Genomic DNA, 14062 nt, shown 5'->3' on the forward strand with positions numbered 1-14062 from the left:
CTCTCCAAAATCACTTGCAGTGCTATAACAGATTTAAGATAATCTAAGATTTCTGTGCCCCTTCAATTCTGGTCTCTTACACATCCCTGATTTTCTTCATTTTAGCACTGATACCTCAATTCCAATTTCCTCCCTAAATCACTCTGTCATTTAGCTCTATCTTTCTTCATTACAAGCAACACCTTTGACGAAGTCCCTAATCATCTTTCTTAATTTTTATTTAAGTTTCTCAATGTTAAATTTTGTTTGATAATCACTCATTAAAGAATATTGGGACATATTAATGATTATTAAAGATGCTTGATGTAAAATTGTTGTTGTTGAGGGCAGATTTAATAAGAGTTGAACATTATGAAGTGCTTTGTTAGGTATGTGAAGCGGGAAGCTGGCAGTGTCAGTCGATGTGTGTGAGGTAAAATAGTTTACTCATAGGTATGAGTCCCAAATGCTGCTGGTGAATGATGGAGGTGTGATGAATGCACTGAGCAGCATGAGTGGCTGGTACTGTGATGTGCAAGAAATGTCTCATGAAAATACATTTATTGTTGTTGACTACTGTGTGAAGTGTATCTGCCAAGTCCTAGAGTTATGACTCTGGAAACCGATCTGGCTGGGTGCCTGTTAAGAATAAATAGAGATTGTTTCCAGTGGTAGAAAGGTCACCAAAGAACATGGATTTAAGGAAATTATGGCAGCAAAGACCATGCTTATGACGTAAATGTTGTCTCTTAAGAGGTTTATTTGACAATCAGAAGGAGATAGTCCTGAAGAAGAGTCAGTTGACTTAAAACATTAACTCTGATTTATTTCCACAGATGCTGTTAGACCTGCTGAGGTTTTCCAGTAATTTCTATAATAGTTTTCAACCTTCTGAGGGTCACTCCATTTTGAGTCATCCTGGTGCTCCCGTCAGCAAATTCCACCTTCACTTGAGGTTAAACCAGCAGCAGGAACTCACCCACTTTCCTTAATTAGATGATGAGCTCAGAAGTAGCCTAAAGGAAGAGAAATCTCCCAACTCCAGCCTCACTCAAGAGCCAAGAATAGGAGAAAATGGGGGAACTGTACTGAATGCAACCCATATAATGAGATAATGAGTTTAGGAGTACCTGAAAAGGGTGACTGTGCAAAACATAATCCATGTCATAATGGAAATGGATGTGGGGTGGCTAAAAAATGGATGGAATCAGGTTCTGAAGTTATTGAGCATGATGTTGAGTCCTAGAGACTGCAAGGTCCTCAAGTGGAAAATTAGGTTATTGTTCTTCGAGCGTGCCTGAGGCTCACTGGAACACTGCAACAGGGCTGTGACAGAAATGTTGGCCAGAGAACATGGTGGTAGTTGAAATGGCAGGCAACTGGAAGCTCAGGGTTACTTTTATACACATAACATAGTTGTTCTGCAAAACAATCACCCAGTCTGTTTCTGTGTGTCACCCAATATGAGGGAGACCAATGTGTGAACAGTGAATGCAGCAGAATACATTGAGTGAAGTAAAGGTAAATTGCTGTTTCACCTGGAAGGTATGCCTGGGGCCTTGGATGGTGAGGAGGGAGGACGTAAACAGGCAGGTGTTATATCTTGTGCAATTGCATGGGAAGTTGCCGTGAGGGTGTTAGGAGGCATTGAAAGCAGAGGGGGAGTCGTCCAGAGCATCCCGGAGGGAATGGTCCCTATGGAATGCTGAGAAGGGAGGGGAAGGAAATGTGTGTCTGGTCGTGGCATCTCGTGAAAGTACCAGAAATTGCAGATTACAATCCTTCGGATGTGAAGGCTGGTGAAGTCATAAGTGAGAACTGGGGGACCCTGTTACTATTGTGAGAAGTTAGGGAAGGGGTGGGGACAAAGTCCGGGAGATGGGTTGAGTACAGGTAAGGGTCTCTGAGATGGCAAAATAGACCATATTTTCTTTCCTTTTGTTTTAATAATGTGGTCCTGATTTGGTTATAATAATAAAACATTATCCAAAATAAATGAAAATGAAATTGAATAAATCAAAGTATTTACATTTAATACAAATTTAAAGATTTCAAAACACATGGTAAATTCAATCTCATTAATGCTATCAGAATGCCATTGAAAAACTTGCTTCTCTAACACAGAGAGGGTTTGATTAAGCTGTGTCTTCAATTCTAGGTTGGAAAAACTTGATCCCCTTTTCCTTGACCCTTCGTACAATGGAGTGTAGATTTTCTCAGCTTTGAATAACCTCTTCAAAGTTTTACCTAAATACCTCCGGTTTGGAAATTTAAAATTAAACTCCTTATACTGAAATAACCCTGTTGTGTAACAGTTCTAAACTGTTTCCCTTCTTTAGGTACAACTATCTTACACATCCAGCTTCAGCCAAGACTTATAGAAACTGCTCAAACTGAAAACCAAAAAGCTTTTCCAAACTATGGGCATCTCTCCTGATCAAAAAATAACTATTGTTGACCTTCTAAACTGAAAGCCTAGTGTAGAACTATATATTTTCTTCGCTTGTATAAACGTTCTCAAGTGAAAATTCCCATTAGCTTCCAAGAACTATCCATCTCAAACTATTTTTAAAGATATTTTTGAAAATGTCTACAGAAATGCTTACAAAGTAATCATTAAATGCCTTCATAGATACAAACAAAACTGACATGCTACTAGTTGAAAATCCAAAATAAATGACACATCACACCTCTTACAAGACTGGCTAAATAAATACTGTGATTACAAGAACAGGTCAGAGGCTAGGAATCCTAGGATAAGTAACTCAACGTCTGACTTTCCAAAGTCTTTGCAGCATTTACATGACACAAGTCAGGAGTGTGAAGGAATACTCACGTTCCTGAATGAGTACTGCTCCAACAACACTAGAGGAGCATGTTAATGTTCAATGTGAGACCACCACCCACTGGAAAGCTTTCAAATATTTGAAAACCTTAATTTTCGTTCAGCAACAGACAAAGCAAAGAATAAACAAACAACAAGGGACTGTTTGCTTCAAAGTTACAATGAATGAGTGATCATTGCACCTTGTTGGAACTAGGTATTTAAGTTCTGTCTGGCTTGTTGTGACTGACATTGAAATACTCTATCATGCAGAAGATGATGTTACTTCCTCCTCAGAAGACTGCTGCTGCTCACCTAGCTCTTCAGAGCCCATACATACTTTCCTTGTCTGATCCAATTGAACAAAGCCCATAATGTCAGGATTATGTGGCATCTTTTGTCAAGAATTCTGCAAAACTCCCCTAAACTGCTGGAGCAGCTCCTTCACCACACAGCTTGGAGAATAGGGATTTTTTTGTTTTTGACATTGAGAATCACATACATCACTGTTGTTCTCATCTGATTTTCCCAAATTTCTGATCCATGTCTTTTGTCATGTCAGGTGCTCGATAATTCTGGCTAAAGTCTTACACTGTTTGGTCACATTGTTATGGAGGTACGAATAACTGGTCTCAGTGATGAGACAGAGATGTGTTTGAAAGCTCAGAGTGTCAAATATATCATAAAGGTTATGAAAAGTCTGGTACAGCCCCAGACAACTGCCAGAAGAGGGATGAAATTATTAGCTAGAAAAGAAAAGTCACGTGGGGACAGAGGAAAACAGCTTCAGTTTTATGAAAATTAAATTGGAAGAATATTCTGGTCTGGCAAGCAATTGAAGATGTTGGTGATGAGCTAGAACTGGATGTCATCAGCATCGATGTGGAAAATGATGATGAATAGTTCATCTAAAATATTTTTATCGGCCTTTAACAGCAAGACTTCCAAAGAGAAAACAAAAAGATTAACTACACACTGTATATTGGTCACATACAAAGTGCCACTTCCATACATGTTCAACTGTGCAACTGAAGAATAACAACATTCCCTCATCAAATTCAAATCAATTTTTCATTTTCATAACTTGATCCCAACCCATGCTTGAAAAGCTTCATAGAGTACTTATTTAATCCATCTCTGTGAAGGGAGATGTATTTATGTTTTGCACAATAACCAAGAAATTCCTGCTGTCACAGTTGTCACCTTCTCCAAGAAAGCCATTCTTCTCTGTTATCTTTGGCTATAGCAGGCAGTGCTACATCTCAAAATAATTTACCATCCTGTTCTTGAAGCAGATATTTTTATCTCTCAGTAGCAGTCGGGCTTTAAATGACTAACAGTTAAAGTAACAAATCTGATAGTTAGAATTTAATACCTCCCCAAGTGGCTGAAAAAGGACTTGAATAGTCACGGAAGAACATGCATGAAAGGGACCCCGTTACATTCATGACTTTCCCTCTCCCACCCACTGAATTAAATCAGCAAGGGTACTTGAGGGCTCAACTTGCCATTGCCAATACACAACCAGCAGCAGGTGGGGACTAGCAATATGGGCTGCCAGCCAGATGGGGTGTGAGCTCTTCCTACTTGAGCAGCATCTACCCAACAGAGTGGCTTTCTGACAACAAGGGCTACCCATCTGGCAAGATGCTGTCCTTCTCTTTAAACTAGCAAGCTCCCTTCCACCATATACTCCTCATCCTACTCTGGTGAATCACAACTTTAAGCACAGCCGGTCTATTCAATATCTCCTGTTTGTTAAATTTTAACCAAACCAATGTCTTTACTAATTTCTACTTCATTATGATTTGGGCACCAGTATCTTCCTTTGTAAAGATCGATGCAAATTATTCAAGTAATATGAACACAATAAATAATATGAGCAAATATGTTAATTTAAACCAACTGACCAGTGGGAGGTTTCCAATGTCTAATATTTCAGCATTTCACAGAAGTAAACTGCAGTGCAGTTTATCACGTAATATCATTGTAGCAGCCCAGGTTCTGAGAAACCATGGTCAGAATGAAATGGACTTACCTATTGCTTGACCCTAACTCAGTTTATTAGCTGGAGAACTATAATGTGGAAAACATGCTGAGATGAATAATGCATCTTACAATTTTTAAAAAAACTGACAATGCACTGGCATCCTGTCAACAATGGAGTAACTTCAATTGAAATTTCCATAAAATAAATAATCTGCCTTATCTATATCAGTTCAGGTAAACATAAGCAAACACCAAAGTTCTGAGGTTTAACATGGGCCATCTCATGAGTAGAAGAATGGTAGAGTGGAATCAATTTCTGCACATGTGAAGAGGAACACAGTCTATTCCAAGCTGTAGAGACTGGGTCATAAGCAGAACCATGATGGGTGCATCATACCTGAAAGAGTGCTTCAGCAACTTCCATTTCTGAATAGCAAAAAGTGCAATGCAGCTAAAAATAAGGCAAGTCTCTCTTTAAATCTAACTGGAGCCAATGAATGATCACTTTCTAGGTTTCTCTGGCCACACAAGTCTTTTGGCCTTGACTAGGGCCTCAGTAAAAGCAATTCCTTTGGCTGTGATTGTTTTTATTGGCTGAACACAAAACAAATTACTCAAGATCCAATTCTCCTGTCAAGGTTTCCTGTGAAACCAAGTGAAGCTCAATACTGACACACTGAGTGAAACAGCATTTCCATTTCAGGATGGCTGCATGCCTGGGATTCAAATACATGCCTGTCATAACTAAACCATCTGGCCAACGTTGAAACTATCCATTCTGGATAAAAAAAAATTGACTGCCATTACACCAGCTGTCAACTTATTGAAAATGGATAAGCTGGCTATGGACTGTCATTTACTGTCTATTTTACTTAGTCCATCTCCAGATCTTTCAAGGTATTAAAATGGATTGAAGACCTTGTATTTAATTCAGGTTTGACATTTAGTTTATTCGTGTCTCTTTATTGATTTAAAATGGCACATAGTGACAATAAAATGCATTGCACTGCAGTATTATAAACATAATGTTAGGTATCTGGCCAACTTTGAATAGGTAATAAGAAATCCTAATATTTAAAAAGTCAAAAAAGCAAAGACCCCATTTGAAAAATTAACAGATTTGATTAAATTGGAAAAGTATAGAAATGTACAACACTTGCTCATAAATTGTGGCTTTAAAGGTTATTTTCCAAAAGTTGATGAGAATAAAAAGAGTTCATGCTCATCTCAGACAAATGTAGCACTGGAAAGGTCAGTTTTGAAAAGCTGAAAATAAAATAATTAATGTTCCTTGAGTCAATCACATCCATCTCCATTCTCACCCTGCCTCTACTTCCTCTGATCTTTTCTTCTCCTATACCTTTTCTTTACCTTCTCTTATCATCTGTGGGTGTTAGTAAGAAGCTCTTACAACTATTCTCCTCTAACATTGACATTATTCAGAGATAAAATGGCCAGATTTAATTCTGTAGTGTAATCAATACTGTTGTATTCTCTTTGTCTGTGTGGCCATTGAATCTGCTGTTTAGCAATGCTGCTTTAGTTTCTTTTGCTTAAAGGTTTTTGACTGTGCAGTAAAGCAATGCTGCTTCACAATACTACAATACTTCCAGGCTTTTGCGACTAAATGAAGGTTTCTTGATATCTGTAAATGAAATAGAAGTTTCCCACTTTCTGCAGCTAAAATTGAGGTTTCCCATTCTTTCAGGAGCAAAGTAAATTATGTCTGCAGTTAACTCCTGTCGACTACTTGGTAAACAGATTTCCCATTCAAAAATCCCATTAGTCACTTGTCATTAGTCATTATTGATCCAAGTAAATATCTGGGCACATTTGAAAAACATCATTTGGAAATAGATAATTTTTATTCTAATCTGAGTGCAAGCAATAGCTACATATTTTAATTCTAGACAGAATTTGAAACAAGCCTGAATTTCCACTTATAATCCAATCAGCATTTCACTGTGAGAAAACAGCTTGTTAAACAAGTCAGAAATGATATGAACAATGCACAACCTTTGTATAAGAAGACACAGAATCAGACAGCTGTACAGCAGAGAAACACTGAAACTCATCCACGCCAACAAGACATCTTAAATTACCTAGTCCCATTTGCCAACATTTGACCTATATCCCTCTAAACCCTTCCTATTCATATACCCTTCTAGATACCTGTTAAATGTTGTAATTGTACCTGTCTGAACAATTTCCTCTGGCAGCTTATTCTATACACACACCATCCTCTGTGTGAGAAAGTTGCCTCTTAGGTCCCTTTTAAATCTTTCCCCTCTTACCTTAAACCAAGCCCTCTAGTTTTTGACTCTCATACCCTGGAGAAAAGACTTTGGCTATTCGCCCTAACCATGCCCCTCATAATTTTATAAACCTCTGTAAGGTCACTACTCAGCCTCAGAATTCAGCAAAAGTAGTCCCGACGTATTCAGCCTCTCCCGATAGCTCAAGCCCTCCAACCCCAGCAACATCCTTATAAAATCATTTCTACACCGTTTCAAGTTTAACAACATCTTTCCTATAGCAGGGACACCAGAATTGTATGTAGGATTCCAGAAGTGGCCTAATCAATGTCATGTACAACTGCAACATGACATTCCAACTCCTATACTCAATGAACTGATCAATAAAGATAGGTATGCCAAACATCTTGTCTACCTGTGACTCTACCTTCAAGGAACTATGCACCTGCACGCCAAGATCTCTGTTTGTCAATCCTGCCCAGGACTCTACCTTAAATGTATACGACCTGCCCTGATTTCCCTAACTAAAATGCAACACCTCAATTAAACTCTAACTGCCCCTCCTTGGCCCATCGGTCTATCTGAACAAGATCCCACTGGACTCTGAGATAACCTTCTTCACCGTCATAAAGCAGGGCAATGAGAGTGAGCACTCTATCCATTGTGTTGTCATATATTTAGCTGAAAATTTAACAGTTCCCTCTTTCCCTATGGAAGAATAATCAAATCTGCAGAATAACTCATAGCATTTTAAATCAGAAAAATACCTGGCTGGTAAAAAGTTGGAGACAGCTCCTTGGCGATTGCCCTTGCAATACTGGATTCATTAACTGCAGCCTGTGAAGCCTGGTCTGCTGCTTCAGCCTTAGTTTTTGCATGTGAAGATCTTAAAGAAAATATTAAAAATACTTAAAAACAGACAGTTAATGCACAAAACAGAATTTAAAATAACATATAATTCTTAACTAAATCAATGTCATTTTCATTATCATTAAAAGGATGCCAAAGAAGACAGTGCTTAAAATCATTAATACCAATTGTCCTCAATCTCATTGCATCATTATAATGCACCATGGGACAAATATTCATCTTTATTAACTCAGCTATTCTGAAATGCAGAGTTGGGTAACTTCATTGTTGCTTTTCCTCCTCACTAATGTTTTGGGACCAAAAATCAGGAATTTATCATGCGAAGAATCTTAGGTTCAAACAAATGTCATTCAGTTCTGATCATGAGCCATTGGTAAACCTCCATAAAATACATTCCACTTTTATAATAACATTGGTGTTGTATGGACGCTAAGTTAAAAATACAGCTTTCAGTAAGTCATCATGATGTAGTCAGATTTATTTAGCCAGCAAATGTTGAATAATACTTCATGTGTATAGCAAAACATTTTGGTTGAAAACATTTATTTCAAAGGATAAAAATACGCTGTTTTCAGAAAACCACTAATTTTTTCATTATCCTTTATTCTTTTTGGTACAGTTTGATGAATAGAAGTGACACTTATTTTCTTTTACATCATTTTTTTTTGTATGGTTTTATTTTTCTAAGTTTTATATTAAATTTACATTAACTTGCAATATTAACTTTTTTCAGCATTCAGTAATGCAAGCTGTAAAATTGAAGAAGGGAGCATTAAGTTTCTATTGCAATCCACTAGTTCAAAACCACATCTAGTATGGAAATTTCTACTAGTACTGGTTCACATGGAATACTATAATCTATGCGGGATAAGTAGGAAAAAAATTATATTACATTGCCCTCCCCCCACCAGAAAAATTCTAAAAATCAATGCAATAGATATTTGGTTAAAAAAATTAAATGTTATGATTTAATTAACATTTACATGAAGTAGTAAACACTAGACTTAAACGTTTATTGGTTAAATGATGGTGATATGAAGTCTGATTCCACTCACTGTTCCTTTACATATAATGAAAATATTAATCTGTATAATTTTCTGCCTTCCTTTGTTAATAGGGAACATTGCAACTCAAGATATGAAAATTGGATTTCCAGTTTTTCCAGTTATTTTGAATTCATGAATTCAAAGGTTTTCTGAAGCAAAAGGTTTTATATACAACAGATCCAAAAACCCAGCAAAAGGTGCCTGCAGTTGACACTCTCCATTAGGCACATGGATCATAAAATTTGGCTTCTTGGCTGGTGCTGGCACTACATAAGTCTGAAACTATAAAGATTTGCCAGAACATTGGCACAGCCTATGTAATGAGCCACGACAGAAGGACACTAGCATAAGTGTGCCACATGTGTGCTGAAGCACATAGGTTGGGATATCACGACACCAAATGATTTCCAACACTGATTTGATGCACAATGTATTATTATGGATTGTACAGGTTATGCAAGCAATTTCTCTTAATCATTCTGAGTTGAACATACATTAAGGGCTCTCTCTCCTTCTCCCAATAGATAGGTAGTTGAAGGGGGAGAATTGTAAACTTTAGGTCAGGTGCTTTTGAATTTCATTTGCACTGTAGATTGATGGAAATACTGTGATCAGTATTATCGGATAAGTTTTATGTTGAACCAATTTCTGGGGAAAATTGCTTCAATATGGCCTATATTTGTAGTCTCTCTTGAGCTGAAGTGTGACTGGATCAGTCAGCAATGAGCTGCATGTAGTCATCATGTTAATAATTAGGCAGCATGATGTTTATCTTTATTGGGTTATTTGCACTTTGCAATTGCCATACCCAGTAATCCAAATTTTTCACCATGAGGTCAGATAATTATCTCAAAGGAAAATATTTATGCAAATGAAGAAGGCACTCAGTAGAGTGCATAGGTAAGCCACAATGTATTAACTCAATTTGATTAAAATTACAAAGCTCATACATCCATAGCTCATACTGCTTTTTGTTAAAACTTTCCAATCAGTCCCACTCCCTGATTGTTGCCCACTGCCCTGTAATTTTTTTTGCCTTCAAATATTCAAAGAATTCCCTCATTAATGTAGCCATTGAATCTCCTACTTTCCTTTCAGATGGTGCATTCCAGATCACAAAAACAACTCACAGTGTAAAATATTTTCCCTCATGATTTCTGATTCTTTTGCTCATCATCTTAAAACCATGCCCTCTAATTCCTGTTCTGCTATTGGAAACAGTTCTTCCTTATTTACTTTATTAAAACCATAAATGATTTTGAAAGAGAAAACAAATTGCTGGGGAAACTGATGATCAGCCACTGCACCCAAAATGGTGACTCTTTTTCTCCCCACAGATTGTTCCAGACCTGCGGAGTTTCTCGAGCAATCTTTGCTTTTGTTCCAGATTCCCAGTATCTGCAGTTCTTGGTTATATTTTCATGATTTTGAACATTTCCGTTAAATTTTCTTTGTCAAATGATATCAATCAGAATAATCTGATGACTTTTGCATTTTATTTAGCATGTGAATAAATCTAAGCAAACAAAATTAGGACAACCAGACTGTGCAGATTTCACAGCAGGGGCCATAGCCTGCAGTCTGCTATTTCAAAAGCTTGTTGCCTCACACTGTTCCCAATGCCATGTGTGCAGCTCAGCCAAGAGAACACCTGCTGATTTCACACAAACTCCCATATCTATGTGGTGAGGAATCAAAAACGAAGTGGGAGAAAAAGAAATTAGAAGTGGGCCACTTCCAAATGTCACTATATTGACTAAATGTCCACTTAGTCCATTATAATTATATCCAGGTTGACATTTGTTCCTGACCCTGTAGACACTGTACGCCCCACCAGTGTTTGAGTTTTTCGGCCTCAATTCCAGGGAAAGGAAATCCTAATGGCACATATTACCATTTTACCAATTCCAAATTCCAAAGACAATTTTTGTCAATCCTGAATGATCCAAAGAATGTGATTATATAGCAAAGAAGTGGAAGATAAAAGCAAAATACTGCAGATGCTGGAAAAACTCAGCAGGTCTGGCAGCACCTGTGGAGAGAGAAGCAGAGTTAATGTTGCATGCCTAATATGACTCTTCTTCAGAACTTCATTCAGTTCTGTCTACTACCTCACACTCCTGCTCAATAACTCTCAAACCACCACATACCCTCAAACTACTAACCCTTCCTGCCCTCTGTGCTTTCTGCTCACTCATTTGGGCTGTTTCACCACCTTTCTTGACTGACGTTGGACTAGGCCCTTTGGCAGGCAATGGTAACCCTTGACTGTTCATTGCTGTCAAGCATGGCAATCTGCCTGGCTATCTGTCTGCACTAAAAGGCATAACATGGCAAGACAAGGCAGAGATTGTGAGCATCGAAGTAGGTGTAAAGTCAGCGAGCATTAAGAAAGCAAACTAAGAGCATGAAAGCACAATGCGCCAGAGCGAGAGAGAGAAAGAGTGGGCTTACCTGGTAGAGAGCAGCTGAGCAGAGTGGCAGGAACACTTTAAAAGCAGTAGCACAGCGATCTTTCACTGAATCTAGAGGCAGAGCTCTTAAGGAAATGTCAGATTCAAAACTTGATGTGGGCAAGGGGAAGCAGCTGACAGGGTAAGATTGGGTATTTTTTTATGCTATTTTTAATTGCTTAACAGTTACAAGATTTTTTTGTAAGCGCAATCGTGCAGAGGTCCAGAGAAGAAGGGCCTTAGAATAATATTTGACTTTAAGGGCAATCTAAAGGTTTAATTTGATGGGCCAACTGAAGAAGGAGAGCTCATTATCATGCTCAAAACAGGACGTCTGATGCAGTTTCAGTGCCCAGAATCAGAACTTGTGCAGAAAATGTCTTCAGCTGTAGCTCCAGGAAGCCTGAGTTTTGGAGCGGTGGCTGTGGACACTGCGAGCATTGGCAAGGCTGAGAGATCATGGACAGTATGTACAAAGAAATGATCACTCCACTGACTAAGACTCCACAGGCGGGGACGAAATGGGATGACCACCAGGCAGAGAAAGAGGACTAGGCAGACAGCGCAGGAGTCCCTGTGGCCATACCCATGCAAAATAAATTATACTGCTTTGGATACTTGGAGGTATGTCCTCTCAGAGGAAAGCAGCAATAGCTAACAACAGGAATAGGACATGGAGTGATCAGTCATGTCATAGTGAATCATGGAGCAGACTCAAAGGGCCTACTCCTACTCCTATTTTCTAGGTTTCTTTGAGATGGATAGCTGTTCCTGAACACAAAGTGGCCTGGCAGCAGTAATGCAATGAAAGCTGATTGATAAGTCAAGAAGGTAGGTGAGGAAGAATGCCTCAGAAAGCTACAGAAATGCATCACGAACAAGATGATTGCCAAAGAAGTGTGGCTGAGCTTTACTTTCTCCTTTTAAGCAACAGTCTGAAACTATGCACAGAATATATTGATTTCTCAGTGCCCTTTCGTATAAGAGCTGATGAGTGACATAAATAGAAACCAGAAGAAAAGGACTTGAGCCAAGCTCTTTGAGAGCGCAGTGAATAGAAGTCTGAAGCAATTAGAGTCACAGAGTCATAGGGATGTACAGCATGGAAACAAATCCTTTGGTCCAACCCGTCCATGCCAATCAGACAGCCCAACACAATCTATTCCCACCTGCCAGCACCCGGCCCATATCCCTCCAAACCCTTCCTATTCGTACACCCATCCTGATACCTCTTAAATGTTGTAATTGTACCAGCCTCGACCACTTCCTCTGGCAGCTCATTCCATACACGTATCACTCTCTGAGTGAAAACGTTGTCCTTTAGATCACTTTTATATCTTTCCCCTCACCCTAAACCTATGCCCTCTAGTTCTGGACTCTCCCACCTCAGGGAAAAGACTTTGCCTATTTATAAACCTCTATAAGATCACCCCTCAGCCTCCGATGCTGAAGGGAAAACAGCCCCAGTCTATTCAACCTCTCTCTGTAGCTCAAATCCTCCAACCCTGGCAACATCCTTTTAAATAGCTTCTGAACCATTTCAAGTTTCACAACATCTTTCCAATAGGAAGGAGTCCAAAATTGCACGCAATATTTCAAGAGTAACCTATCCAATGTCCTGTACAGCTGCAACATGACCTCACAACTCCTGTACTCAATACTCTGACCAATAAAGGAAAGCATACCAAACGCTGTCTTCGCTATCTTGTCTATCTACTTTCAAGGAGCTATGAACCTGCACTCCAAGATCTTTTTGTTCAGCAACACTCTCTAGGACCTTACCATTAAATGTATAAGTCCTGCTAAGATTTGCTTTCCCAAAATACAGCACCTCGCATTTATCTACATTAAACTCCATTTGCCACTCCTCAGCCCATTAGCCCATATGATCAAGATCACGTTGTAATCTGAGGTAATCATCTTTGCTGTCCACTACACCTCTAATTTTGGTGTCATCTGCAAACTTACTAACTACACCTCTTATGCTCACATCCAAATCATTTATATAAATGATGAAAAGTAGTGGACCCAGCACCGATCCTTGTGGCACTCCACTAATCACAGGCCTCCAGTCTGAAAAACAACCCTCCACCGCCACTCTCTGTCTTCTACCTTTGAGCTAGTTCTGTATCCAAATGGCTAGTTCTCCCTGTATTCCATGAGATCTAACCTTGCTAACCAGTCTCCCATGGGGAACCTTGTCAAACTCCTTACTGAAGACCATATAGATCACGTCTATCGCTCTGCACTCATCAATCCTCTTTGTTACTTGTTCAAAAAACTCAATCAAGTTTGTGAGACATGATTTCCCATGGACAAAGCCATGTTGTCTATCCTTAATCAATCCTTGCCTTTCCAAATATATGTACATCCTGTCCCTCAGGATTCCCTCCAACAACTTGCCCACCACTGACGTCAGGCTCACTGGTCTATACTTCCCTGGCTTGTCCTTACCACCTTTCTTAAATAGGTGCACCACGTTAGCCAACCTCCAGTCTTCTGGCACCTCACCTATGACTGTTGGTGATACAAATATCTCAGCAAGGGGCCCAGCAATAACTTCTCTAGGTTCCCACAGAGTTCGAGGGTACATCTGATCAGGTCCTGGGGATTTATTCACTTTTATGCATTTCAAGACATCGAGCA

The 14062-nt window shown here is 39.0% G+C and overlaps 1 protein-coding gene across 1 annotated transcript in view; it reads right to left on the reverse strand.

Annotated features, from left to right (window-relative positions):
- jph2 (junctophilin 2) overlaps positions 1-14062 on the reverse strand; it is a 103781-nt gene that overhangs the window by 18727 nt on the left and 70992 nt on the right. Inside the window, exon 3 of the mRNA XM_043710295.1 lies at positions 7815-7933. Coding sequence (XP_043566230.1) covers positions 7815-7933 — 119 coding nt within the window. The remainder of the gene's footprint in view (positions 1-7814; positions 7934-14062) is intronic.

Source organism: Chiloscyllium plagiosum, chromosome 20, assembly GCF_004010195.1.
Source record: "Chiloscyllium plagiosum isolate BGI_BamShark_2017 chromosome 20, ASM401019v2, whole genome shotgun sequence".
Lineage (NCBI taxonomy): Eukaryota > Metazoa > Chordata > Chondrichthyes > Orectolobiformes > Hemiscylliidae > Chiloscyllium > Chiloscyllium plagiosum.